This window comes from Lipomyces chichibuensis (genome assembly GCF_038497645.1).
Source record: "Lipomyces chichibuensis strain CBS 12929 unplaced genomic scaffold V1513scaffold_6, whole genome shotgun sequence".
NCBI classification, from domain to species: Eukaryota; Fungi; Ascomycota; class Lipomycetes; order Lipomycetales; family Lipomycetaceae; genus Lipomyces; species Lipomyces chichibuensis.
In genome coordinates, this window is record NW_027117458.1 from 20,595 (window position 1) to 47,789 (window position 27,195).

The following is a 27,195-nucleotide window of genomic DNA, read 5'->3' on the forward strand; positions in this document are numbered from 1 at the left end:
GTATGGATAATGGTCCAGTGACCAATTCCCTCTTTGTCCACCAGCAAAATAATTTATTATAACTTATTAACTTATACTTGTATTTCCACATGGACAAAAGCTTATTCTTATTTGTAATAATTATCAGCTTTTTTGTTACACTCTAGGCTCAGCCAAAGGCTATCAGTAGCAAATCGAAATTAGTAAATTGTGTATAGCTTATCTAGTAACTATACTAAATACTATAACTATGTAATATATGTCTATAATATTACTTCTGCTCCTCCTTAGGCTTAATCGGCACCCTCCTCTCCTGCTTTCCCCACTCGAGCGGCCGCGGCGTCATAAACTCCTGAACAACTTCGTCCGTGACCATGCCCCGGTCCTTCTGGAAGTCACAAATGTACTCCTGGAGCACCTTGATACACTTGAGCTTGAGCTCGCCGGTCAGCAGCTCCCCCTTGATGTACGCGTTCCTGGTTTTCTCAAGCTCCTCATCGTCTTCGAGGAAGAACGAGAGGTATTGGTAAGCTACGTCAACGTCGGGGTTGCCGCCGTACTTGCGCTGCTCTTCAAGAGTGTCTCTGCCGCCGGAAAACGCATATTTCTTCATCTTCTTGTCAATCGCCTTTGCCGTGTCAGTCATAAATATCGCGGACGAGTCAACAGACGATGACATTTTGCTTTGGGAGCCCTAAAACCATTGTCGTAAGCATGTGATGGAATAACAAATAGGATATAACCCACCTGAAGAGCAGGGAAAAATCGCGAGTGGATAAGAGACGGCTTGGGATACCTGAGCTTAAACGCGACGTCTCTGCACAATCGGAAATATGGGTCCTAATTTGTTAGCCTCAACTAACAGTCTCCTAAAACCGCGATGCATTACCTGATCAATAGCACAAGGAATTAGGGAAGGAATATCCTTCCTGGTGCCAAAAATATGGGGAAATGAATTTGAAAACGCAGCAGTAATCTGAATCGACGCGAAATGAATCTTGCCAATGTTATCGGAATCGTCGAATCCAAACACAGCCTTCGCAGTTCGCGTTGTGACCTGTCGGGAAACGCGGACGACGTTCTCGTAGTATGCGCCTCCCATGTACTGCAAGTCTGAGAAAATAAAAGTTTTCTTCGGGTCGAAGCCAACGGCGATGATGTCTTTTACGTTTTGCAACGTGTACTTCTTGACGGCTTCGATTGTTAACTCAGACCGGAAGAGGAACTTCTCGTCGTCTACTTAATATTAGAATACATTTATCAAATTCGCATCGAAAAACTAACCTGTCATTTCAATAACCAATGGCACGTCAAAAACATCCTGAAGCCACCTACCCCACAATGTTAGTGACCGGACTTCGCGAATGTGAATAGCTATCAACAGCTACGTACTTGGTGAACATGAACGGAATCATATGTCCTAGATGCATACTTTCGCTCGAGGCTCCTCGGCCCGTATACAAAAAGAAGGGCTTTCCTTCCTCATATCTTGTCAAAATTCTATCCAGATCTCTTCTTTCGTTAATATCATTGCGTTCACCTGTTTAATATCCTCAATTACTGACCTCTCGGAGAAGAACACCCCGCGTCTAAGAAGCCGATGCGGTCTATATCCGGTGACCCTCTCAAACCGTTCGAGCAGCTCCGGCGTGACCTTCTTTGTGCCAAATGCCTCGATCAACCGATCGTAGTCGATTTCCTGCGCCTTGCCGTCTACGACCGCACCGCCGACTTCCCACGGCGTGACCAGCTGCGCATGCTCGCCTTGGTCGCCTGGCGCAGTCGGAGTGTCGGAAATCTTCAATTCGTCTAACGAAGGAAGTTCGGCCATTGCGGTGTTGAGTATGACCGACTTGTGTGGTTTAATCGTGGTGTTTGGGGCAGCGTTACGAATTTTCTTTTTTGACTGCTCTTCAAGATTCGCCCGCCGCAGCGGCGCTGCTTCTTCGCGGGATATCAAGGGCATGAGTCACCCCTGCCATGTCGCCGACTATCTCGAATTTCTATTGGAAATTGTTCTTTTTAATGCAATACTATTATTATATTCGATACGATATTTTGTTAATGTAATATAGTACATATATTTACAGTTCTAACCAAAATCATTCTTCATGTAATAATGCGCCAATAAATCGTACAACCACCCCATATCCAATGATTCCTTCATCATGCGAATCCAATTTAGTCTTGTATTTAATCACGTTTAATTGGCTTACTCTGCCATGCCTGAGGTTGAAACTCCGCTCCGCCTAAAAAAATATCAGTAACATAAAGTGAAGAGAACTCTACGAAAACCACACCTGCACTGTGCTCTTCGACAGCCAGATTGATCGTCCCGTCCTCTCTCTTGCGTTCCGTTCTCTCCTTCTTTGTCGTAAACCCGCTCGCAGGCGCTTGGGGTGTTGACTTCGAACTTGTAGCCCCGGCCGGTCTGGCATCAGTATTCAGCATTCCGCTCCCCGGCATTCCCTGCGGCGAAACCGACCCGGGCCCAACTGGAGTTTGCTTCAATGGCACGCTTTTCCAGCGCTTCTCCGCAGCCTGGATCTTGGCCTGTATGCCAGCTATCCTCGCTTCGTCCTGCATCAATTCCTCGATGGTCGGCGGCACAATGCGTACATGACGAAGCCACTGATTCCATTGCGCTGTTCAATATTAGCATCTCATAGTATTTAGATTGTCCAAGTGGAGAAAAATGGGAGCAGGCGTACGGGGAAGTTTATAGTCGACGTAATCTCGTTTCGCTGTGCGCAGTTCGACCATGCGTCGTTGTCGGCCGGGATTATTGAGATTTCGCCATTCCCAGAACGTATTTCCCTCGAGATCGGTTCCTGCTTAAGTTAGCCTTGCACTCGTATGTTCCATTTTTTTTTAACTTTCTAAAGCATGTAGATCAGAAGCGAATTACCGATTAGAAATCGTTTCCGGAATGGCACTTTTCGAAGGGCCTTCCAGCGGAGATATAAAGAGCGGAAGAAGCCCGAGTTGCCAAAGTATATGTATTTCGAGACGGATTCTAGTCCCGTCATTGTGAGCTGTCTGCGAGTGCGAATGGCTGATACAGATGTAGGATGTGTATTTTTCGACCATTTTTCCAGCAACGATGCGAAGTCGTTGGGAGTAAGCATCACAACAGCTACACCAGCCAAAACTTCCGTTCCGACAGAGTTCACTACGTTATGTCACTACATTTCACAGAATGAATAATTTAATTTCAAGACAGGTTTATCCTGTCACTGTTTGAGTCGTCTGATTCAGTGTTATCAGACTACACATATGCGGACATTTGTCTATGTTACACTTTACTGCGGCATATCAATATACTAAAGAAAAAAAAACCTTGTAACTTCAAATTAAAACAAAAACCTGTACCGAACCAGCCATCCTATTCAGACCGAAAAATCTAGCAATGTGATATACCCAATTACGTTTTGTCATATGTTTTCAATGTCGAGTTAGAAAATCGAGTGCACAATTTCAGAGCCGATAGTCGCGCCGGCACCGAATATAGCTGCATTACCGAGCTTTTTACCGAACTTCTTGCCCTGCCTCTCAAACTCGCTTTCGGTGCGCTTTTGGCCTTGGTTGCTGGACTCAGCCTGCGGCTGGATTGGGGGATAATACGGCTGTGGAGATGGAGACGGCGCGGCATACTGCTGTGGCGGTGGGGCTATGTATTGCTGCTGCTGCTGCTGCTGCGGGGGATACAGCTGCCCATACGAAGGCTGCACCGGCGCAGGCGGCGAGAAGGCACCGACTACGCGGACGTAAGAGGAGGGGAAAATGCCCTCTGTGTTTGTGCCCTTATCGCGTCCGCGCCACCAGTCCGGGTTGATTTTCTCGAGAATGATGATCTGCGCACCTCGGTAGAGCGCCAGGTCGGACGCATCGGTCGGACGATAGTCGTAGATTGCCTCTGCCAACTGATGCTGTTCCTGAGGACCTGGAGAGTACCGCGGTGGAGGTGGAATCTGCTGGGCCGGTTGAGGAGTGCGCGACTTTTCGTCGTCGCTGCTTTTCACAATCGAGCTGGACACCTTAAGATCGAACGGAGCCATTCCAGGCGAGTAGGACTTTGGGAGCAACTCGCAGATGTGGTCGAAGAGTTGAGGAGTGATGACTCCGACTGCTTTGAGGGTGTCAAGTTCCTGGCATAGGTCAGCCATTTAATGTAAGAGAAGTGCATTTGTTTCTATCCATTATACTCACGTTGTAGATGCTCGTGAGCGATCTGTTTACGAACGCGGCGTTCATGTCAGCCATGGCGAACACCGGCTATAGATATATATTATACGCAGTGAGAGGCGAGCAATCAGATGATGATGATAATATTGTTGCTGGTAGAAGTAGGTGTTGAATGGCCTGTACGGGTAACGCTGCGGCGCAGCTGTGACTCCGTGTGATCCCGAGTGATCAGATGTGAGTTCTACCCTAAACACCAAATTTCCCCGCCTGCGCCTGCGGGCGGCCTCGCTCAGCAGCAATCTCGAGTGGCACTTCTCACATTCAATCGACGATCATATTACCCACTATTCGCCATCTGGGGGGTTATGCTTAATTCATCCTTAGAATAGTCGTATAATTTATAGCGCTTAATTAGATATAGAATACAGTTACGACATCGTACATCGGCACAAGAATATAGCGACAATGTCTTCCAAGCCACAGGATGGCCGAGAAGCAGATGAACAGAGAGAGACGCGAGAGTCGCGCGACCGTGGGTCGTCCGGCCAACGAATCGGCCGATACCAGATCATAAAGACACTGGGAGAAGGCTCGTTTGGCAAAGTGAAATGTATGTGAAGGTGACGAATATTATTCCGAACATGCTAACGAAGCCGTAGTGGCATATCATCTGGCGACGCATCAGCGTGTCGCGCTGAAAATCATCAACCGCAAGACATTGGCGAAATCCGACATGCAGGGCCGCGTGGAGCGCGAGATATCGTATTTGCGTCTCTTGCGCCACCCGCATATCATCAAGCTGTACGATGTCATCAAGTCGAAAGACGAAATTATCATGGTGATCGAGTTTGCCGGAAAGGAACTGTTCGATTATATTGTACAACGGGGCAAGATGCCGGAGGATGAGGCTCGGCGGTTTTTCCAGCAGATCATATGCGCAGTGGAATACTGCCACCGACATAAGATTGTCCATCGCGATTTGAAACCAGAAAACTTGTTATTGGACGAGAATCTGAATGTCAAGATAGCGGATTTTGGACTGTCGAATATCATGACGGACGGTAACTTTCTGAAGACAAGTTGTGGATCGCCGAATTATGCTGCACCTGAAGTTATCTCTGGCAAGTTATATGCAGGACCGGAAGTCGACGTTTGGAGTTGTGGCGTCATATTGTATGTCATGCTGTGTGGTCGGTTGCCGTTTGACGACGAGTTTATTCCGACACTGTTCAAGAAGATCAATGGCGGAGTTTACACACTACCGTCGTATTTATCGCCGGGAGCGAAGCATTTGTTGCAACGCATGCTCGTTGTAAACCCTCTAAACCGGATCACGGTGAGGGAGATCATGCAGGACAAGTGGTTTAAAGTTAGTTTGCCGGACTACTTACTGCGACCGGAAGACAAAAGCAGCGCCGAGATTGACGACACTGTAGTCGGTGCTCTTGGCCGGACGATGGGATACGACAAAGAGGCGGTCTATGATGCTCTGAAGAGCAAGGGAGAGAGCAATGAGATTAGAGATGCGTATGAATTGATGAGGGAAAACAAGCTCATGGAGAAAGGTTGTAAGTTACCTTCAGATTGCGTTATTGTGTTTAATATATACTAACAAGGCGCAGCGGACAACAAGGACGGATTTTTGTCGTCGAGTCCGTCGTGGACTGACGGGATAAGATCGAATCAAGGATCAATAAACAGAAAGGGCAACGAACAAACGCTCACATTCGATAGCCATCACCTGTCATCCGCACTAAACGCAGCCGACCTGTCAACCCCAAACACCACGATTGCCGTCCTACCATCCTCGTTACCGACATACCACCGTGCGAACATGCTGGCGTCGAATCCAGGACTCGCGACCAATCTCGAGAAACTGACACAAGCTGCGTCATCGTCGAGCCGAAAGTCAAAGACACGGTGGCATTTTGGTATTCGTAGCCGGTCTTATCCACTTGATGTCATGGGCGAGATTTACCGTGCACTGAAAGGCCTTGGTGCGGAATGGGCGAAGCCTACGGAAGAGGATCCATGGACGATATTAGTACGATGGAAATACATTCCGCGCGATCATAGAGAGGGGCAGCCATTGCAGGGTGAGCAAGGAAAGTTGATGAAGATGCAGATTCAACTGTACCAGCTCGAGCAGAACAATTATCTGGTAGATTTTAAGTTTGACGGGTGGTGGAATGAGGGAGATGAGCATGAAATGGCGAGGGAGAAGGTGCGGCGGCGGCGGAGTACAAGCAGCACTAACGTGAGCCGGAGCAGCAGCGTTGTGACAATGGACAGCGCGAACGTGAATAATATAAACTTTCTGACGAACTTGACGACTATGGAGAAGGTCAAGCCGGAGAATGGCAACAGCGAGAGCGAGAATGAAAAAGGGCATCAGAATGGGGAGAAGGAGAAGGGTAAGGTAGCTCCCGGGGGCCCCGGTAACACGAAGCAGAAGGAGGACGAGACACTCTCGACATATCCGTTTCTGCACATGGCCACACGGCTGATTATGGAGTTGGCTGTGAACAGCCAGGCGGCGTGACCCGCTTGGAGAGGGGAGACATATTACAGTGGGCACTGTTTTATGACTAGGAGGATAAGTCTATTTTGCTATGATGTAGAAGTAATAGATACGATGTTATGATGGTGAGATTTAGAGCGACAAATTATCGCTAATCCTTGGGGAGCGATGGCGTAGTGTCGACATGAAGCGTCGTTCGATACACGCTGTGCCTTCTGAATCACTGAGATCGGGCCCGCGGATCAGACAGTAATTCATCATTTGACGTAGGGGGTCCATGTTATATAACAATTGCTAGGCAATTGCACTGCTCGCGACCATGACACTCAACTCGATTGATTTGCCAAATCGGCAGCGGAACGGCGGTACATCGCATGGCTCAATTGAATAGTCAGTCACACTGGGAATAAATTAGGTCCGGGCATGTCTGTTGAACCAGTCATGTGGCCTGTGCTGACCGATAATGCTGGCCCATAGCTCAAATTTTTTTGGTAATCAGGCTACTTGGGGCTCTGGTGAGGGTCACACAAGAATGCCGATAAGGTTTGGTCGATCATGCGATGCTGCCGTGACTATGACGTTTTCAAGGCAGGGTAACCACGTGCGGCTACGCTTGAAGATGACATCATCCGGGGCGGGTTTGCCGCCGTGACTCCGAGTGGGCTCGCCATATATTTCTCGCGGTCGCCCACCGTGCACATAGTGAGTCTTCTGCACAGTGAGCATATTACTACATCTCCTGACAAACCGGATCTATTTCTATAATCTATCTTAAACAACAACAACAACAACAACAACAACAACAGCAGCAATGGCAATGGGCGGCCTATTCATCTCCAACATCGTCCTTCGAAGTTTGCTCTTCGCCTTCTTGGTCATCACTCTCGGCCTCACCGGCTCCCTCATCGCCGGCCAGAACTTCGGAACACCGCAAGTCAACTTCATGATGTTCGCCTCAGTATTCGGTCTCCTGTTTGGTGCGTTGTATGGTTTCATCGGTCTGTTCCTGACCGGCATGGCCTTCCCGTTCGCCGTCGCCGTAGTTGACTTCCTCGTCACTGTCTTCGCCTTCGCCGGTGCGACTGCTCTTGCTGTCGTAATCAGAGTACACTCATGTACTAATGACCTTTACCTGAACACCAACAGGGTCGCGCAGGGCAGCACCTCTAGATGCCGCAAGGCTCAGGTGAGTTTCTCACATCTCGCTCTGAAAGTTCCAAGCAGCCACTAACACAGTTTAGGCCGATACGGTGTTCATGTATTTTGCTTTTATCGTCTCCCTCATCGCACTTATCCTCTCCATCACGACTGGTTTCCGTACTGGCTGGGGAACCGTTCCAAGCAGGCACGGCGCTGCTGCCCCTGCACCTGCCGCTGCCGCTGCCACTACCCGCCCTACCATGACTCAGGTCTAGTTAAGTAGCCACAAATTGAAACTTGGCTTAGTATATCCGTTGATCGTATGATCAGTCCCAATCTGGAGTTTGATTTATCTATCATTTACTGCTACTATTTTACAATATGCTAGTAATGGGTTTTCGGTTTAATTCATGTCGTGGGCAGGAACTGCCTTAATTAATACATTAGGTAATCCATAGCAATAACTCCATGACTTCAATACCATGCGAAGTAACAAAAAAAATACACGTTTATGATGAAATCCTAGCTTACTAAAATCCTATTGTATCCGTACCGATTCGCAGCCCATCCTTCCAGGCGAAACATTATTCCCTCAACAAACGGCATCCGGCTGCCAATCCACCACGGCTGGTTTCGTCGTGCCATGGCTCGGGCAAACGACAAGTGGTTGGCCGAGCACCAAGAATTTGCGGTGCTGGATGACGCCGCCCAATATCCAAATCCCGTTCCTATCCCAAGCGCGACAGACAGTACGAGTGCGAACAAGAACGACAGCAGTATTGTGACTTTGACAGCGATGTCGTCCTGCGCGTAGCTCTCTAGTATGTGCTTTGGCACGACATACGCAATGTATTGCAAAAACGGGAGCCGGTGCGCGACAAGTTTGTACACCTTCATTACACCGTCGTCAGGATTTCCTCCAGTGCTCTCCATTTGAGCAGTTTGATCGTCTGCCTGCAGTGAAACTTTTGAGTCTGGCTCTGCATCCCTTATCCCCGTATCTACCTGATCGTCCGTTGATATTTTTTGTGTTTGTGTCTCTGAATCAGCAATGCCTATCCCCACGTCACTCTGCAGCAACTTCTCTATTAGTAACTGCTGCTTGGCCAACGCAGCTACTAACACTTCAGCAGCTGACATCTTCTCGTGCCAAACCTCCCCCCCGGCCTCCTTCCAGATATTCTTTAGCGCAGCAGTCATATTTGTCATCTCGTCTGGTGTCAGCCAGCCCATATTCTCCCATCCAATCTCGTCTCGCAACTGATCCAATTTTTCGCGCAAATCCACATGCTCCGTATCATCAAACGTTTCAAACAACGTCTGTCCTGATCCATCCGAGTCCGACGACCCCGCCAGTTCCTCTGACAAACTCCGCACCGGTTCCGGATCCGAGTACCGTCGCGTAATTTCCCTTGTAGTCCCTATTTGCTCCTCTTGTGCGTGCAAAAATTCGATCTCCTGCTCGAGTACCTCATTCTGCTCAACCAACGTGCTTAATCTCACATCAAGCACTCCGTTGGCCTGGGACATCTCATATAACTCCGCATTTAACCGACGTACTTGCTCCCTCACGCTCCCAAGGTCCTGCACAACGCTGACCTTTTGCGCCGCCAATTCTCGATTACTATCGTCTCGACTCTTGACCGCTGCCTGGAGCGCCTGAACCTGCGCCTTTGTCTCCTCATGCGCTTTCTTCTCTGTCAAGAATCGTTGCCGCCAACGTTCGGCATTTGTCCCGCGTTGGTGGATGTCGTGCTCCAAGTCCTCGATTTGTTTCACCAGGTCGCTGTTTTGCAGCGAGAGCGTCTCTATCTCTCGATGTTGACTTGCGAGACTCGTGTTCAGGCGTTGCAACTCTGCCTCCAGCCTAGCAATGTCTTCTTCTCGTGCTTCCAGAGACATAGCTTGCTGCACAATTGCTCAGCGAACACTCGGTTTATATGCAACGCGCGACAGTGGAGTCGTTGCTTGGACGTCTGGACCACGGAAACGCGATCAAAAAAAACGTACCCTCGTTTCGCTGCCCCACGCAAAACGTGTTGCCCCGACCCAATAATGCTGTTATTGCCTGTTGCCCGGCCAACATTAAATTCCTAACCCAGATCTTATGTCAACAACACGTCACGACCAGGGAGAGTTCCGCAAAAGCCGGCCCGGGTTCAGCGAATGCGGCAACACTCACCAAAATCAGCACTTGGCACGACGGTCTGTTGACCGAAACGCTCGGATATATTTATTTTATATTATTATTTTGATACCTGCGCCGTGTGCTCGAACGTTCGAGATTGGGCATATATTTATTTAACGACTCGCCTCTTTATTCCGAGTTATCAAAATCTTTTCGTGGCTTGGGTCAATTCAGGACGCGGCATGTGTGTGATTGTGCTATAGCACGCATTGGATTGTGGTATCACGATTGAAGTTATTGACTTGTGGATGGGAATGCCTGCGTCCGTAAGTGATGATGCACCGACTGCCGGGCAATATGAGTCTAGTGCTCAGACCGGACAGAATGGAAAAGTACTAGCTACTATTTCGACAAATATTACAAACATGACTCAAACCGGCTCAAGATTGGCTGGTATGGCCAGTCCCAAAGTACAGAACATATTCCCAAAGCTACATGATGATGTTGAACAGGAGCGGACACTCAAGTCGTCCAGGATATCAGCGACATTACCTTCTCCGTAAGTGTATACAAACTCATCATTGTGATTTTGGTAACTCCCTAACAAATATAGACCTCGAATACGGGAACGATCTTCTCCTCTACAGTTCACACTCACGGGCAAGATGCGGTGGTACCAAACCATGATTCCATCGCAGTTGCCAGGGCGGCCGACATCGGCAGCCACAATCCCGTTCGCATCGTCACGGCCAAAGAAACAGCTAGACTCGACATTTTCGGCGCTGGATACTATAGACCATAGTTCGTTAACATGCTTCTCCGAGCTTCTGCCACCTAACTCGCCGACTCAAGAGTACGATGACCTGGAATCCGACCACATCGCGTACAATCTCGCCTTTGTGGACGATTACATCGCGCAGCCGCTATCAGACGAGGTGTACTGCTCTACCGGGGTAGATATCGACCCAGCAACCGATATCCAGTTCCAGAATATTAGATGCGACGCGTGCAGAATATCATCTGACCGCGCATTGATGCCGTGCCAATGCTGCCGCAACAGATTATGCGAGAAATGTTTCGGCCCGTGCTTAGCGAACTTCAAGTTCCCTCGAATCCCAAAAGATGGCTCGGGGGCGTCCTCTGGAAGGCAACAAGGAGGTAGCCAGTTGAAAGATGTGTGTGAGAGATGTATCCGTTCCTGTGCTGGTCCACATAAGCGACCTGGCTGTCGATTGAAGGACTGTGTTACACTTGCGCGCTCACCCAAGCCTGCCACACGGAGGCAAAATTCATCAAGGCAGTGGTCGCATAGACGACAGCTGACGCAGCTCTCGATAACCGCCATCAATGCAACGAATACGAACAACACCTTGCAACCTTGGAGAGTCAAGATCATAACATTTTTGTGGCGCATCACGACTTTTACTATCCACTCTTTCAATCTGCAGCGCTTATTCTGGTCAGAAGGCGACAGATTGCGAATCACAGATTCCGAAGACACAGCTCGTCGGCGAATGATCAGGACCGAGAATGAGTCAAGTGTTGCCTTGGTTAAGCATACTCGGCAAGCTCGTAACTGCCTACTTAATTAGTCTAAATTTTTTGATATATGCATTTTAGTGTTTGGGATTTGGAAGTTTTATTTGTGCATTTTGGTGCATTCATGATTTACATGACATTTGAAGAGTACATTGTAGAAAAGCATCAATTATTATAATTTACACAAGAACCTCGAACTCCAAGGTATGCCTTACATGCTGCCTCGTATGCAAAATTTAATCAACGCGATCGGTGCCTCGGGAAGTATTAGGTGGTGAGCTCAATATTATGTCGGACTGTCTGCCTGCTGAAACTGGCAGGCGCATACCAATCACGCTTTGGGGGCGGTATGCTACATCGTCACGCGGAAACAATGAGCGCGGCATAGCGACCCTGCTTATCGGTCTCGATGCCGAGGTAGTCCCGGCAACCGTGCGTCGTCGGTTCAGCGTTGATGACCAGTCGAACGCTGTTGTTGATCTGTACTCGTCGCCGTGGAGTGTGTCGCTTCTAGTCGCAAGACGGGACGCCGGGCGTAATTGCGGCGGCAACTGACTTATTTCAAGCGAACTTCGCATCCGCGACGCGGCGCGAACAGGCAAACGACTAGTGATGTCGCTGTCAGCGTCTGGGACCGGGTTTGGATCGGATCGAATGGCGATGGAGGGGGTGCTGCGTCCTCGTTGATGCTGTCGCAAGTACAGCTGCGATACACTGCTGTCCTCCTGGAAATATGCGTTTTCGTACAGGATCGTAGAAAGTTCAGCTAGCGTTCGGTAGAGTGCTTCCATTTTCAACTTCACGGCGCGGTCGGCTGGCAATTTGTTCGCGAGATTCTCGATATCAGCCACCGCAGTTTCCAGACATTGGTACACGTCATCCGGCACGGTCTCGCGCGCATTGGCCAGCGCCGTGCGAAGGTGTCCTTGAGTTGCAGACAACACTGCCGTGCTCGTGCGACTGGACGAAGACAGCAAATCCAGCGACGTCGTCGATGACGCCATCGTCGATTCGAGTAGCGCGGCGTGAGATTTTCGCTCGCGGTCTGACATTTCGAGTTTCACGACCCGACTCCGGAGATCTTCGACTGCTTCCCATATCGACACGTCGTCTTCCTCTTCCTTGTGCAAGCGGGCGTTCGAGTCGGTTACGGTTTCGGTAGAGAACTGGCGTGGTTTGGTTCGTCCATTGTTCAATATGTCGGCAGTGATCGTTTGGTCTTCTTGGTCTGATTCAGGGTCGAAGTCTTCTTGTGGGGCACCGCGCCTTGTAGACGTGCGAAGCGACTGGGTACTGTGTACGCGAGATAGTGGCTGTTGTTCTGGACTCGACTTTAAATAACTTGACTTTGTCCGCCGCAGCGGCGAAGAAGAATGAGCCGACAATCTATCGGAACTGCCCTTCTACAACCTTGTTAGACAAGGCTCTAAAATACCAATTGATCTGGAGACATACGCTCCGGACAGGACTATTCGATGCACCTCCGGAATTCCGCAATGTCCAGTATGGTGACGATGGAAGACTGTCAGCAGCAGATGGTTTCAAGGCTGCACCGTCAGAATATCGATGCCGAGCGCGGAGGAATTCAGGGGAGGACGGCAAGTCGTCCATTGCTATGGCTGTCCTTATGAACTGCCTATTGATCAATATTCCGTTACTCAAATTAAATGCCCGCAATGTATATCAGTCGCAACAGAACACTGGCCATGGCGAATCAGAAAACAAGTTGGGATAATGGCATAGAAGCCGTCAGATTGTTGACGTATTTGGATTTTGGTGTCGTATACCCCTGGTTAGCCGAAAGTCGCTCGCCTCACACGTGATGCTGAATTCTACGCAGGGCTCGTATCTACACATACCCCTGAATAAATCGGATGCTGTTTCGACTGCGTTTTTCCAAAACGAGGCTATCTAAGGTAGGCAGCCCGGGTGCTGATAACAGATCTATACGCGATGCGGAAGCAACTCAGCAATCCGCTAGTGCAGCTTGTGTATATTAGAGGACTGTATTAGGAGATGGAGAATATCGAGACACTAGATGGCGCAATCTCGGAGAGATCAATTTCACCTCTAGACCTCACTGGCATGGGCCATGCTTTACCGGATGGCCTGACGAGGCTTGGTGATTTCAATGGTGTTACTGAGATGAGTCTGGCGATACCGTTTGCGAAGTACATGCGGCAATATATTCGGGCCGTTGCGAATTTTAGATTACTAGGATGCATTTTGCAAACAGTGTGGTCTAGTTGTACTCGGACCAAACGAAAGTATACTGATGATGGTAGGACAGTCAGTTTTTGACGTATGCGCATATCGAGCGCCGGACGCTTAATATCACGATCAATTCGCCTAATTATACACTCCTCGGACAAGCGTTGGACAGTCTTCTGAGTATGCCTGTTTTATCACTTCTGAAGAACTAGGCTTACATATCCAGCAATACTCTACGTTACGCAAGACTATCAAGTATACAGTATCCAGAGTCTTTTGGTCAAAAAATTTCTCGAAGCCTGGAATCGGCTCATGCGGTATGATTTGCCCGTCAGCATGTCGGTCAATGTTCCATGTGGTCTCGCGCTATTGTCGCGCTTCCTGTCGGTGCGAGCTCCTGAATGGGTGGATAGTGACCAAGGGCCGGTTATGTTGAAAATTGTGGTATTTTTTTCGCTACTTAGTCACATAGACTTGCCGCTCCGGCGCGGAGCCCCTATCAGGAAACTATATATCGATGTGGCGAAGAAAGCTTTCGAAGCGATCAGCGATGCCGTATTCGTATGCCTTTTACAACTACGTCTGCGACGAAGAGAATTAACGGAGGTATAGATCACTCGAATGCTGGACTACCATGCATCTATATACCTGGTCCTGGATACTCTACTTGATCATTACTTTGAAGTCTCTGACATGGCTCTCCTCGAGAAGCTGACCGATGTGGCCTACGGAATCGTATCTAAACCTTTTATAAACAAAATATTCTTGCACAGACGCAGCTACGCTAGCATGCCTAATTGCGCAGCCGCTATCGACTTAATCGACTATATAATTAGCCGGGCCGTACAAGCCATAATGCGCGACAGGAATATCCATTGTGGAGTGGCGGATGAGATGCCATACTTGATAACAAACGCGTTGCGGCATCACTTTGATTTGGATATGAAGGGTGTGTATGCAGAGATCCTAGGCCATGATCGACGTGTTGCAGCAGGATTTTTTTGTTTGGGAGCTTTTGTCTGGATGACTACTAATGTTAGACGGTAAGTTTTTGTCGTGACCATGATATTACTTCTACTAAAAATTCGCGTCCATCCAGGGTTCCAAATTTAATGTACGAATACGAGAGAGATATCCTGCAATACCACCTGGCTAGACAGCCAGAAGTATGTCCAGAGTTTTATTTATGGTCCCTATCGAGCGAGATAAAGATGCACTTTGACACAGATGTGCCGCTCGGCGTGTGCTCTACTACCTTGCAAAGTATCCTAGAAACCGTTCCACAATTTCCTGAAGTAGAGTGATTATTGGACTCGATTTGGACTAATACTGATTGGTTATGTTCTGATAGTTCTGTAACTGATAATAAACTGATTGTATCTTTCTTCTTTTAAATGGTATATATAGTACAATACAGATTCATGAAATTATATACAAAATGCAAAACAATCCAGCAAACTCGCGTAATATACATCACTTTGCAGTAAACTGAGCGACCTGCAACTCAAAATCCTGCCAAATATTCAAAATCTCAAACATATGTCTTTCAGGACAAATATCCAAAGCCCGGGACAGCAGCTCCATTTGTAAGCGCAAATACTTAATCCGATTGTTGAGCTGCAGCACCATCATTTGCGTTTGAGGTGCAGCTTGGAAACCGGGCGACGGACTTAGAGATGGTGCGTTCGGCGAAACGTAGCGGCCAGCTGCAAAAAAAACTTGCCAGAGGAGATCTTGGTCGAACGCGTTTATTACATCTGCGTGGGACCATAGCTTGTTCATGCAGTAGTCGTACGCGACGTTGAAATCTTCGGCGGCCAGTGCAGCGTATATACACATCCTGATCACTCGGAATTCAATCCCTTGCAAAACGTCCAACGACGTGTCAAGACCGATTACTAAGTTCTTTGTGATACTGACCATCTCGTCCACTTGTAAATATGCTTTCTCGTTGGATTGTAAGAGTTGGGACATGATTTGCTCAGGATTGTTGTTGATCCGAATTTGTAGTGGAGAGAGAGGCACTCCTTGGACTAGTATGAGAGAGTATTTAGACAGCTCGTGCGTTGCTTTGAGAAGAAGTTCTGCTTTTTCTAATTTTTCCGTCTTGAGCATGCTGGGATAAATTAAATGCAGCCTATATTATTAGCACACGGCCACAATTGAACATTCGGTGGGACGTAATACTCACACTTGCGATGCAGTCTTGAGACTTCCTCGAGTTGCATTACAGTTTGAAGCACCATCATAATGCTCCCGGAAGGAATTCAAGACATGGGTCTCAATATCGTCCATCTCTAAAGGCGGATGTATTGGATCGATGTAAATCTCGCGAACAAGGCTAATTCGCCCAAAATCCAGTAGCGCAGAAAGGAAAGCGTTCTCAATGTCTGCATCAGAGAGTTTGGAGAGAACATAGCCCTTGTTCTTCAACCACCGTGAACCACTGCGGAGCGTCCGCCAGTTGCTGTCATCTCGATATGCGTATTCCTTTGAATTTCCTCGGACGACTCTGAGGAGGAATTGTAATTGGGCCTGATGGGGCGCGAAGAAGCGGAGCTTTGCAATACTCTGCAGACTTGTTGGAACATAAACTGAAATCATGGCGGCAGAGGTTATCAGTTGGTCAAGAAGGTAAAGATTGCTCTGTGTAGCTTGATACAATGGACAGTCTGGGAACTTGAATGCCGAATCAGCGTCTGAGTAGGAAGCCATTTGTGTCTCAATAAATTGATCGTCGTCGTCGACAGGAATGATATCCGCCAGATTTAAGACGTAAGTTCCACGCTTTTGCAAAATGTGCATTGCCTCAAAATATTCAGAGCTAGCTTCAGAGCATTGGTAGCATGACGCTATGATGGTAGACACATAGTCGATCAACGCACTCGAATCTCCATCTGGTCCATTCCAGTTCTTGGCGAGTTCTATGATGATCTGGAAATTTGTAGCCGCAGTGACAACTAACCATTCATAAAAGTTGTTCCATGGCTTTATTCTGTCAGCCGAGACTGTGTCAATGTAATGCAGATATGGGGTGACGATCATAGCCACGTCGCGATTGATGGTCTGGGCCGTGGTATATTGCAGGAAGTGCTTGATGATGAGCTGAGGATTTGTCGACGTGTATTCTTGTAGACGATACGATTCCTTGTCAGTGGCGATAGGATAATAGACATAGAATAGCTGTAGCGGTCGAAGAACGCCGTCGCGCCATTGCAGGACAGTTCCTGGCAGTGGCTCCGATACATCTGCCGATACGATGGCATCGATCAACTCGAGAAGGCCGAATGAAGAATCAATCGAGTATATTCGTTCAAACACCCAAGATGCGATAGTTAATTGTGGGTCACTTTCGTAGAAATCTACCGATGCCATGCCATCAGATAATAATTTGTCTCCGACTGTTGTCGCCGTGTCGTCGTCTAGTAGCCGAATTTCGTCGGGTAGCAGATCTGCCAGGTTTTCCGAGTCATCAGTCTCGTCCAGTCTTGAATAGGCAATGTCGAACACTAGCGGCAAGTAGGAACTCGGTTCTGCCGTCTCTGGCACGAACTTCAACAAAACATTCAGGGCTTGGCTCGTCGTGGCAGCACTGTTCCAGGCCGATGATCCAAAGAGTTTGCGGAGTTCGCCAGTCTTTGAGGTCGACGCGAGGTAAGTCGCCAGGAGAATTGACTTAGCCCCGTGCACTGAATGGTCCATTTGTGATGAATTGCTGGTGGTGGATGAAATGCCCAACTGATAACAGGTTGACGCCTAAAAAGTGCAAATTGCGATACATACGCGTAGTGAGCGTGCGGCGCAGGAGGTGACAGGAAATTACTGCAGACGGCTGCTACATTTCCATATTAGGCAATATTTAACCTCTAATAGGGGTTAGGGCGTTTATATTGGGATGATTTTGGAAATTGTTTGTTGGCCAGCGGCGTGGATTTGTGACATTGCCCTTCCCCATATTTTTATTATTGTCGCCGAGTTCCTTTGGCTCTCTCATGTGGTGGCAGATCACTGCGGGGTCGCGTCGAACGCGACTTTGCTTGCTCACGCGCCATGTCGCATGTTATCTACTACTACATTCTTTTGTAGCCCCCCGTATATATCCTTCTAATCTCTCCACCACTAGGAAGACTTTGCTCTCGATCTATCATTGTCAACATCTAATATGGCAAAGCGTCTCCATGCTCTAGCAGCTCACTTCCGCCCGCCGCCTGTTCCCACCACCCAGCCGCACCTTCACGAGCTCGATCCGGCGTACTTCCTCCCACGCGCAGCCGCAATTGAGCCTGCTGCCATCGCAATTGTCCACTGCGACAGGTCAGGTGCGACCGTCCAGCGGGACTACTTCACTGAGGCTGACCGCGCTCGCCGTCTGGCCGCTTACTTCAAGCGCCGTTACACAGATGGCACTAAGATTGGTATCCTCGCGCCGAACACGCCTATGTTCTTCGAACTGATTTTCGGCATAGCTGGCTCGGGTCGTATCCAGGCTGCCTTTAACTACCGCCTATCGCCGGTTGAGATCAGAACCGTTGTCGAGCTGTCCGCTGTCGACGTCGTATTTGTTGACATTGACTGTCTTGACCTCCTCAAGAGAGCATTGGGTGAAGACTTCCCCAATCTCGAACTCGTCGTCGATCTTGATTCCGAGCGCGAAGAGGACTTGCGCGACTTCCGCGCAGCTGGCCACAAGAACCAGACGTACGGCGAGCTCATGGCGTCCACCGGTCTCGACAAGACGCCATTTGACAAGCTCCACTTTGAGGATCAGCCTGAAAACAATGTCTTTGCTCTTGCATTTACGTCAGGCACGACTGGCAAGCCCAAAGCCGTTGAGTACACTCACCGAGGAATGTACATGGCGGCAATAGCAGGCCTCACAGAGTCCGAATGCAACCACACCGACAAGGGCTGCCGATATCTCTGGACCCTCCCGATGTTCCACGCCGTAGGCTGGTCATACCCCTTCGCCGTCACCGCAGTCCGCGGCACGCATGTGTGTTTACGGAAAATAGACTATACCCTCATCTGGCACTACCTGACCAGTGGGCAAGGTATAACGCATTACAACGCGGCGCCGACAGTCAATATCCAGATTTGCGAGCATCCGAATGCCACACGGCTCCCAGAGCGGGTGCTGGTCACTGTTGCTGCGTCACCGCCGTCGCCCTCCTTGCTCAAACGGATGATATCGCTCAATTTGATTCCCGTACACGTGTATGGCTTGACCGAAACTTACGGCCCGATCACGCGATGCTATTTCCTGCCGGAGTGGAGAGCGCATGACGATGATCTGCAGTTCAAGAAGATGTCCAGGCAGGGTCATGGATTTCTTACTGCTCAGAAGGCGCGGGTGGTCAAGCCCTCCTTGGCCGATAAGGGCGAACTTGTTGATGTCGAACGCAACGGCAAGGAGCTTGGAGAGGTCATAGTGCGGGGTAACACGTGCATGAAAGGATACCACGGAGACGAGCAAGCCACGCAGAAGGTGTTCGCCGGTGGATGGCTGCATACAGGCGATTTGGCAGTCTGGCATCCTGATGGCGCACTAGAGGTCATGGATCGCAACAAGGATATCATTATTTCTGGTGGCGAGAACATCTCCAGCGTAGGGGTCGAAAACGTAATCTCCGCTCACCCCGATGTCGTCGAAGTCGCGGTTGTTGGTGTTCCTGACAAGGTATATGGGGAGCGACCAAAGGCACTGATTATTCTGCGCGCCAGCGGTATAGCTAAGGATCCTGCGACCCTAAAAACCGAGTTGATTAAATTTGCACGTGGAAGACTGGGCGGGTTCGAAGTTCCGCGAGAGATTGACTTTGTGAATGAGTTGCCAAAGACCTCAACAGGCAAGATTAAGAAGAATGAGCTAAGGAATGCTGAGAGGCTCAAATTCGAGCTTGCGCAGAAGGCTTTGGCCACAACTAGTGGGTAGGCTTGAAGGATATGGGTTACTTTGTTCCTCGCTTTTGTTGTAGTCATCGGCGGACAATGAAGAATGTCGTTGTAATAATTTTACTGTTTTATACATCGCGACCGTGGTCCCATATGCCATGGACGATATGATTGAATCAAGTAATAATCTTATACGGGCTAATATATACACTGCAGTGTGTGTTTCAACAGAGATGTATTGGAGTTTATGGAAATGATTTAAATGGAAATATTAAACATGAACGACTGTAACCTTTCATTCCCTATGAGCCTCAGTGAGTCTGATTCGAAAAATATCAGGTTAGGGCTAAGCTGAGCCGCACGCATGTGCTCGCTGTGCGTTGGCGATCCAAACATAACCACCAGAGCAGCATATACTAAATGAGTTATGTCGCTACTTAAATGTGATCTCCGGCAACTTCTGCTGAATGCAAAATGACTTTTAATCGAAAAAAGTACAGGCTCCAGGTGTCTGCTGCACCGTCGTACGACGCGGCAGACAAGAGGGCTGTCCCTGTGAACACCGATACGCCTGTCGACGTCATATCTCCGTCATCCGAGTCTAGTATTGTCGTCCGCATTCAGAATTTCTCAGGTATGTTCACTAAAAAAAACTTGCTGTTTTTACTGCCGGTATCTGAAAATCACGTAGGCTTGCCGGACGGCTGCCCAAAAATGAACCTCTACTTCGGATACAACGAACACGAACGAGATCTCTACTCGATCTCGTTCAAGATCAAATTCAATGAGGACACCTCATTCGACGACGTCCTATTTGGCAACGATTTCGACTATCCAATTCGCGACAATCTGCCCTATGGCTTTGGACTCGCATATAAGATCTTTAATTACGCGATTGATCCCAGTGCGACAGGTGACGTCTATGCCGACAAACCGTATTTGTATGGGTACGCTGTAACTAGCATCAATGCTATCACCGTCGCAAAACCCGATGAAGACATGCAGCCTTTCGTTAATGAAGATATGTCGGCAATTGCGCCTATTGAAGAACAGGATGTAAGCATACCGCTCACGGCTACCAAGCGAAGAAAGTTCTTTCTCAAACAGGAGAATCGCGAAAAATTCGCCTTTGTGGCCGGTGAGACATACTTATTCGACTTTTTTAATCCCTACATTGAAATGGGTCAAGAGTTTGCACTTAGATTGCCCGGATATACCTTGGGTATTATGAAGTACTGGGATGGCCAACCTTTAAGATATGTACTGAAGTCCAAGAGCGAAAAGGTGTATTTCACTCTCCTCTTCGAATTAGTCGAGGATCCTACGGCAGGAACTGCCAAGGTTGACAGTCCCAGAGAATCTGACTAGACAAATGTATCATACGTATATGCAACTTCATTTTCATACACTCAAGAGTTAATGACAAGACTTTTACGATCTAACAATCTCGTTTATACTTTTATCGTAAACCATTCTAATTGTACAATTACAACCTCTTTATGATGTCTTCGGTGACTTGCGTCGTGGTTGCGCTGCCGCCGAGATCGGGAGTCCTGAGCTTCTTCTCAACCATGTGAGCGTCGACAGCGGCGTGGATGCGGGCCGCGGGCTTGGCATATCCCATGAACTCGAGCATGAGCGCGGTCGATCGAATAGTCGCGATAGGGTTAGCAATGTTCCTGAAACTGTTAATCAAGTGTATGCGACAGTTGAAACACAACAGAATACTCACTTTCCCTCTATATCAGGAGCGCTTCCGTGGCATGGCTCACCGATAACAAAACTGTCACCAACATTTGCGCTCGGAATGACACCAAGCGAGCCGACGAGGGCCGCAGCGCCGTCACTGAGAATATCACCGTATAAATTCGGCGCAACGACGACGTCAAAGATTTCTGGTTCCCGGAACAATCGGTAAACCATAGAGTCCACAATCTGCTCCTGGACCTGGACACCTTCATACTTGTCCTTGTTGTTCTCGTAGACCTTGCGGACAGTCTCACGGAAAAGACCGTCAGTCGTGCTCAGAACGTTGGACTTGTGAGTAATAGTGACGATGGGGCCGTTGGGGTGGAGTGTGGGAATGGCTGATGCAGCTCGAGAAGCACCGCGCTGGACAGCAAGCTCGAATGCGACCTTGCCAATATTGTACGAGGCCTTCTCAGTAATACGCTTGATAGCCTCAGCGACTTTCGAGCCATCCTCAAGAGTCCAGATCTTCTCCTCCTTGACGTACTACACATTATTAGACAGAGTGAACCAGCAGCATCTCAATACCTACCAAATCCTCGGTGTTCTCACGGACGATAACCATGTCAACTGGTCTGTCATCACCAACTGATTTCACAGGTCGGACATTCGCGTACAAGCCCAACTTCTTGCGCAGCGCCACTATAGGTGACGAGTAGCCCGCAACCTTAGTCGTAGGCGAACTAGCCAAATTAGCAACTTGGTATGGCAACTCCATTTGTCACACAAACAACAGACCTGACAGCACCGAACAATGCACCATCGCATTCTTCCTGTAGGACCTTGACCGTCTCCTCTGGCAGAGCAACACCGGTAGCCTTAAAGCACTCAAATCCGGCAATCAAATCCACGAACTGAAACTTCAAGCCATCCTCGACTGGCAGTGCCTCAAGGACCTGACGACCAGCCTGTGCCCACAGTTAGTCACATTTCGCACCCAGTTGGTCAGTACTAATTCAGACAACATACAGGGATAACCTCCTTTCCAATACCGTCTCCCGGAATGAGACCAATCTTCAAAGATTTCAAGCCACGCGAGCTCACCGGAGACCCCGCCTTAAAGGCTATTCGTTCCAGAACTGGTCGCACTGATGACAGCATTGTTATTTATTATACCAATACTTAAGAGACACTATGGACTAAATGCAGGTTAATGTTCAGTGTTGTTCTACAAATTGTTATGGGCCCTTTCACAGTTTTTTAGTTAACAGAAAGCCGACCCGACGGGAGAGCAACAGACCACGTGATCTCAGGTTAGGGTGCGTCTGTGCAATTTAATAGATTGGGACATAATCGATAGCATCTACGGTGCAAATAATAACTTCATCCAACTTTTGGGCGACGTTGAATACCTGAGGATAAGTTGTTAGGCTATTAGTTAAGTCTTATATGTAGGCATATAGTTCTGTGGAATAATAGTGCTGGAGCTTGACGGTTGGTCTTTGAAGGATTCGACATTGAGAGCTAATATCGACTTCGAAAGTTAGACTGGAGGTCGGTGAATTGTCAAGTTCACACCTGCGGATATCCAATGGCAATGGACGGCAATGGCTCATCAAACAAGAGCTCTACTTCGACTACATCGAGCCGAAGTGTCCATTTTCTTCCTGCGCTGACGTCGCGACTTGGCAATGAGTCGGATGGGGGCCCATTACAATCGATTCCGTCAGTGCAAGACGATGGTGAGGATGGTGATGATGATGCGATCAGCGATCGATTCGACCGACAAGCGATTGCTTTTTTTGCGTCACCACAGCAGGAAGGTGACGGTTGGAGGAGTAGTAATAGTAGTAGCGTAAAGCGGAATACTAGAGCAACACGACATATGTCACTGTCATTGCGATCACAGAATCAACAGGCGCCTTCGTATCTCAATCAGACAACTCCCCAAGCAGAAAACAGGGATATCTCCGGTCATATCGAATCAGATGTCATCGACAATGCTACGAACAGCGATATGGCGAATGATAGTATATCTCCACACAAACCTACGAGACTTCGTGCAAAATCCGAACCACCCCCTCCGTCTCTCCTCAGACGATTCTCTAGTTTGCCTATCAACGGCGACGGTCGAGCACGAAGACCGACGCTGTCAGAAGCAGGCGTCAAGATTGTGGCTGGAGTCACAGATGCATCTCCTCATCCAGGTGTCATGGCTGCTACGATGATGTCGATAATGGTAGATGTACTCGGACCACGTGAAGTTTTAAAACGACATGTCTCTACATTAGAACAAGCTTCGCCGGTAGAAAATCCAAAGCAGAACGGCGGACAACATGTGTCTGAACCACTACGACGGCATCTGCGAGTCCTGATATGGACGTATCTCAAGATGGCTCTGAAGTTTTGCCTTACGGTTAAAGGTTTCTTTGTAGCCACTTATCTCTGTCTCGTCATAGCTTTTGGTGGAATGTTATTTCTTATACTAGTCGGTGCTGCACCAGCAATGAATCGACATGACGGTCCAGATGGTACCGATACGCCAGGAAAGCGGTGGATTGAAATTGATTCGCAAGTTCTCAATGCCTTGTTTTGTGTTACAGGATTTGGATTAATGCCTCAGCGAACTAAGCATTTGTACTTCTTGATACGGGGTCAGCTTGATAATCAAGAAAGGGCTGACGTGCAGCTGATGAGGCGATATCCATGGTATGTGCCAGGCAGAAATTGGTGGGCCTTGGCGGCCGTGTTGTATTTGTATGAACTTAACTCTTGTTTCCAAGTTGTCATGGCTGCTGGGTAAGTACGCTAGGATTTGCTTGACTGGTAGATATACTCATGTGGTTTAGGATGTGGGCATACAATCGACATAATCGGCCACCATGGCTCACCGGGATGTCAATGGGTCTGGGATTCGCGTAAGTAGTTGTGGCCTTCCATCTAAAATTGATATTGCTAAACGTCTAGTGCAGTTCCTCTATTATTGCGGCAATATTGGCCGGTGTTCAGTCTCGCAAACTACGCAACCATGCTACCTTGGTAGAAGACGAGTTAATAGAAGTGAACAGATCATATTCAGCGACGACTACGGACATTGAAGGCATGAGCGAAGTTGATGAAAAGAAAGTTCGTTTGGATAATGATGTCTAGTAGATTAAAACCTGGGTTCAGGGTTAAGATCCGGCGGTTTTTTTAAATGGAATTCTGGTTTTTCTATTGGTACTCATAGCTGCTTGTATTTAGAGCATAAGTTTCGGTGCATGTTTGTTTTGCATGGGAATATCATAAAAAATGATTGAATTTACGAAGATAGCGCATTTGCTGTATAGTGGGTGCTGGTGCTGATGACGTCGTTGTCGGTTTCAGAAATGGTACGTAGGTACGACTCTTATGTACGAAGTACTCACTAAAATGTGGCGTAATTACTAGGATGGTACAAACCCCCATGACAAATATTCGTGTTCGGGGCCGAGTGGGCCGTCGCCGCACCATTTCAAACTCGAACCGGACCCTCTTTCAGCGACCTGCTGCGACTACAATCAGACCGATATATATAAACTGGTCAATTGGCTATCGCCTTCTGCAGAATATTTTGCACTGTTGGTTTGCTTAGGTACTTCTTGGAACTAATTGTTATTTGAACTCGGTCCCAGGCTTACAGAAGTAGATCTACTTCAAGATGGCATTCCCCGTTCCCTGCTGTATGTTGCATTTAGTGTCTCCGTTCTTGGACGTGCTAAATCATATTGGAAGTATGCTAATTAGAGAAACAGCGGCTCCGCCGTATATGACCTCGGACCCCAATTCGTTTGCTTACACGTCTGCGCGTTCTCGCTGGCCTGTCATTCTCACCGGTATTGTCGATGACCTGTCTCGCTCTACGCTTGAATCGGACGGTGAAAAGGCCGAGGAAGGGAAGGTTCTGATTGAAAAGATTGATGCGCTTAAATATGACGTTGAGCATGATCGTAAACTTCTGTAAGTTAATCGACATTCTGTTTAATTGACGACAATCAACTAAGGCATTACAGCCCTCTCGAAGACGACGGATTGTTTGATGTGGCGCTTTACAACTCGGAATTGGAGCGCCAAGGTCCAATGTCCTGGGGAAATGCGCCGTGGCTATATTCTGAGTGCTATCTGTACCGAAAGATGTATGGATACCTACAGACCACAGTGCACTGGAAAGACTACGACTTGTTCGCCAGACAGAAGCTGGAGGCATTCAAGTCGTCCGAGGTGGCAGTTGCTGAGTTAGCAATAAGATATAAGACCTTGTCTGGACAGTTGCATGGTTCCGTTAACAAAGAACAATTGAATCTGTTGTTCGTACGTACCTGGCATGCGAGAAGCTGTATTGGAAAATTCGTACTAATTTCTCGATAGCGCGAGTTCATTGACATTTCACTCTGGGGCAACGCGACTGATCTCTCCCTTCTGACCAATCTCTCGCTCGACCAGCTTCAGAGCTTGCAAGGCGAGAAAGCTCGGAAGGAGAGCGAGAAAAATATCCTGGTAAACGACGTCGACCTTGCATGGCAGGCTATTTCCTCGGTCGATGGCGGTCGTGTTGATCTGATTCTTGACAACGCCGGTACGCCCGATTTGACTTGTATTTGAACGTCGTGCTGATCGAACTGCTTTAGGCTTTGAGTTTTATACAGATATTATTTTTGCGCTTTTTCTCCTAGACTCAGGCCTAGCCGACACAATCGTCCTCCACCCGAAAGCAATGCCGTGGTTTGTTTCTGACGTCCTTCCAGTCGACCTTCCGGTCTTGATCAACGCTCTTGGCTCGGCATCGGTCTTCAATATTGCCAGAGAGGAAATTGATTTTCTTCGGGAACAACTAGTCAAATACAATGACGACGGCAAAATCATAGTTCGATCGTTCGGATTCTGGACTACGTCTCTTGCCTTCTGGGAAATTCGTGAGAACGGTCTTGGCGGTGGCCACGAGGTGTGGCAGGATTTGAAGGAGTCGAAACTCGCGATCTTTAAGGGAGATTTGAACTACAGGAAATTGACATACGATGCCGCCTGGCCGCGTACTACACCGTTCAGCACTGCCATTAGCCCGCTTGCTACTAATCATGTCAAGCTGATCAGTTTGCGGACGTGCAAGGCTGACGTTGTTGTCGGTTTGACAAATGGGCAGGAGGAAGAGCTGGAAAAGACGTGGGTTGACATTACGACCGCGAAGGGTAAGCCTGAGACAGGAAAGGCATGGGCATGGAGTGGAAAGTGGGCCGTCATGCCATTCTCATCTGGTGAGAAGTAGATGTGATCATAGACAGTGATAGTTTAGAAGGGTGCAATGAGTCGTACAAGTGTATATATATATATGTCGGGTAAATGATGTGTTGTTCTTTATATATAGAAACAATATGAATTTCGTTTAAGAGATGCTGGACATGGACAAACCATCAGAATAAATCCCATTATTATCAGTCATGGTCGGCGCAAACCGACTATTCCGTATAAGGATGACTTTCGATACGATAATTAAGGCTACTCATCATTGGAAGTCCAGTTTTATGCGTTAAATGTCAGAGATGTATTATTTAATAGTACTTCAGTTCAGCAATACGATATTTAATAGCTAGGACAAAAATTGTGGCGGCATCAATGGAATCGGCGAGAAAAAGAAAAACAAAATAATCGTTCGAGGAATCGCTGGCTTCGGTGGACTAAATGAGGAACAAGGGAGGTCATTCGCGCATTTCATAATTATTGAAACAACTTGTTGAACTTGTTGAATATAATATTTTCAGCGCTGCTCGAAAGTTAACGGCCTAGGACAAAGTCATTGAAGAGCATCGACGCGGTTAGTCGAAATTTTCGATCGGATGGATGACCGCAGGGTTTTGTTTGATCCGATCAGGCAAGGCAGAGTCGGGTCTTGACCCGG

The 27,195-nt window shown here is 48.1% G+C and overlaps 15 protein-coding genes across 15 annotated transcripts; 8 read left to right on the forward strand and 7 right to left on the reverse strand.

Annotated features, from left to right (window-relative positions):
• Window positions 1–62: 62 nt before the first annotated feature.
• V1513DRAFT_395994 (uncharacterized protein) lies at window positions 63–1,958 on the reverse strand. The gene is made up of 6 exons (XM_066895380.1): window positions 1,545–1,958; window positions 1,372–1,491; window positions 1,264–1,310; window positions 869–1,215; window positions 727–819; window positions 63–673 (listed from the first exon to the last, which is right to left on the reverse strand). The coding sequence occupies exons 1-6, from the start codon at window positions 1,943–1,945 to the stop codon at window positions 251–253; spliced, it is 1,431 nt and encodes a 476-aa protein (XP_066754951.1). The 5' UTR covers window positions 1,946–1,958; the 3' UTR covers window positions 63–250.
• A 214-nt stretch (window positions 1,959–2,172) lies between these two features.
• On the reverse strand, window positions 2,173–3,008 carry V1513DRAFT_423656 (uncharacterized protein; the record flags this gene model as incomplete). Its single annotated transcript, XM_066896049.1, has 4 exons — window positions 2,173–2,228; window positions 2,280–2,624; window positions 2,691–2,810; window positions 2,888–3,008. The coding sequence occupies 4 exons, from the start codon at window positions 3,006–3,008 to the stop codon at window positions 2,173–2,175; spliced, it is 642 nt and encodes a 213-aa protein (XP_066754952.1).
• A 426-nt stretch (window positions 3,009–3,434) lies between these two features.
• Window positions 3,435–4,242, reverse strand: V1513DRAFT_430017 (SH3 domain-containing protein; the record flags this gene model as incomplete). Its single annotated transcript, XM_066896338.1, has 2 exons — window positions 3,435–4,127; window positions 4,189–4,242. The coding sequence occupies 2 exons, from the start codon at window positions 4,240–4,242 to the stop codon at window positions 3,435–3,437; spliced, it is 747 nt and encodes a 248-aa protein (XP_066754953.1).
• A 222-nt stretch (window positions 4,243–4,464) lies between these two features.
• V1513DRAFT_439477 (kinase-like domain-containing protein) lies at window positions 4,465–6,814 on the forward strand. Its single transcript, XM_066897219.1, has 3 exons — window positions 4,465–4,774; window positions 4,824–5,732; window positions 5,787–6,814. Exons 1-3 carry the CDS (start codon window positions 4,630–4,632, stop codon window positions 6,704–6,706), a joined length of 1,974 nt encoding a protein of 657 aa, XP_066754954.1. The 5' UTR covers window positions 4,465–4,629; the 3' UTR covers window positions 6,707–6,814.
• Window positions 6,815–7,467: 653 nt separating this feature from the next.
• V1513DRAFT_477829 (membrane-associating domain-containing protein) lies at window positions 7,468–8,315 on the forward strand. Its single transcript, XM_066900250.1, has 2 exons — window positions 7,468–7,871; window positions 7,927–8,315. Exons 1-2 carry the CDS (start codon window positions 7,497–7,499, stop codon window positions 8,098–8,100), a joined length of 549 nt encoding a protein of 182 aa, XP_066754955.1. The 5' UTR covers window positions 7,468–7,496; the 3' UTR covers window positions 8,101–8,315.
• V1513DRAFT_266961 (uncharacterized protein) lies at window positions 8,132–9,860 on the reverse strand. Its single transcript, XM_066894540.1, has one exon. The coding sequence runs from the start codon at window positions 9,725–9,727 to the stop codon at window positions 8,348–8,350; it is 1,380 nt and encodes a 459-aa protein (XP_066754956.1). The 5' UTR covers window positions 9,728–9,860; the 3' UTR covers window positions 8,132–8,347.
• Window positions 9,861–9,875: 15 nt separating this feature from the next.
• V1513DRAFT_439484 (uncharacterized protein) lies at window positions 9,876–11,682 on the forward strand. Its single transcript, XM_066897220.1, has 2 exons — window positions 9,876–10,512; window positions 10,567–11,682. Exons 1-2 carry the CDS (start codon window positions 10,262–10,264, stop codon window positions 11,543–11,545), a joined length of 1,230 nt encoding a protein of 409 aa, XP_066754957.1. The 5' UTR covers window positions 9,876–10,261; the 3' UTR covers window positions 11,546–11,682.
• On the reverse strand, window positions 11,586–13,255 carry V1513DRAFT_439486 (uncharacterized protein; the record flags this gene model as incomplete). Its single annotated transcript, XM_066897221.1, has 2 exons — window positions 12,948–13,255; window positions 11,586–12,895 (listed from the first exon to the last, which is right to left on the reverse strand). Coding segments are annotated over exons 1-2 (1,319 nt in total), but the record flags the coding sequence as incomplete, so codon positions are not given.
• Window positions 13,256–13,883: 628 nt separating this feature from the next.
• On the forward strand, window positions 13,884–15,114 carry V1513DRAFT_439493 (uncharacterized protein). The gene is made up of 2 exons (XM_066897222.1): window positions 13,884–14,264; window positions 14,316–15,114. Exons 1-2 carry the CDS (start codon window positions 14,016–14,018, stop codon window positions 14,748–14,750), a joined length of 684 nt encoding a protein of 227 aa, XP_066754959.1. The 5' UTR covers window positions 13,884–14,015; the 3' UTR covers window positions 14,751–15,114.
• On the reverse strand, window positions 14,964–17,635 carry V1513DRAFT_267294 (Sec39 domain-containing protein). The gene is made up of 2 exons (XM_066894542.1): window positions 15,895–17,635; window positions 14,964–15,840 (listed from the first exon to the last, which is right to left on the reverse strand). Exons 1-2 carry the CDS (start codon window positions 17,403–17,405, stop codon window positions 15,177–15,179), a joined length of 2,175 nt encoding a protein of 724 aa, XP_066754960.1. The 5' UTR covers window positions 17,406–17,635; the 3' UTR covers window positions 14,964–15,176.
• Window positions 17,459–19,864, forward strand: V1513DRAFT_439496 (uncharacterized protein). Its single transcript, XM_066897223.1, has one exon. It carries the CDS (start codon window positions 17,866–17,868, stop codon window positions 19,633–19,635), a length of 1,770 nt encoding a protein of 589 aa, XP_066754961.1. The 5' UTR covers window positions 17,459–17,865; the 3' UTR covers window positions 19,636–19,864.
• A 135-nt stretch (window positions 19,865–19,999) lies between these two features.
• On the forward strand, window positions 20,000–21,033 carry V1513DRAFT_410961 (DUF1769-domain-containing protein). Its single transcript, XM_066895721.1, has 2 exons — window positions 20,000–20,229; window positions 20,287–21,033. The coding sequence occupies exons 1-2, from the start codon at window positions 20,070–20,072 to the stop codon at window positions 20,961–20,963; spliced, it is 837 nt and encodes a 278-aa protein (XP_066754962.1). The 5' UTR covers window positions 20,000–20,069; the 3' UTR covers window positions 20,964–21,033.
• Window positions 20,971–22,538, reverse strand: V1513DRAFT_439499 (uncharacterized protein). Its single transcript, XM_066897224.1, has 5 exons — window positions 22,314–22,538; window positions 22,083–22,252; window positions 21,877–22,027; window positions 21,328–21,830; window positions 20,971–21,274 (listed from the first exon to the last, which is right to left on the reverse strand). The coding sequence occupies exons 1-5, from the start codon at window positions 22,443–22,445 to the stop codon at window positions 21,082–21,084; spliced, it is 1,149 nt and encodes a 382-aa protein (XP_066754963.1). The 5' UTR covers window positions 22,446–22,538; the 3' UTR covers window positions 20,971–21,081.
• Window positions 22,539–22,881: 343 nt separating this feature from the next.
• V1513DRAFT_376066 (uncharacterized protein) lies at window positions 22,882–24,206 on the forward strand (the record flags this gene model as incomplete). The annotated part of the gene is made up of 2 exons (XM_066894917.1): window positions 22,882–24,083; window positions 24,134–24,206. 2 exons carry the CDS (start codon window positions 22,882–22,884, stop codon window positions 24,204–24,206), a joined length of 1,275 nt encoding a protein of 424 aa, XP_066754964.1.
• A 584-nt stretch (window positions 24,207–24,790) lies between these two features.
• Window positions 24,791–27,009, forward strand: V1513DRAFT_439510 (uncharacterized protein). Its single transcript, XM_066897225.1, has 5 exons — window positions 24,791–24,985; window positions 25,058–25,262; window positions 25,316–25,613; window positions 25,671–25,878; window positions 25,931–27,009. The coding sequence occupies exons 1-5, from the start codon at window positions 24,964–24,966 to the stop codon at window positions 26,563–26,565; spliced, it is 1,368 nt and encodes a 455-aa protein (XP_066754965.1). The 5' UTR covers window positions 24,791–24,963; the 3' UTR covers window positions 26,566–27,009.
• The last annotated feature ends 186 nt before the right edge of the window (window positions 27,010–27,195 follow it).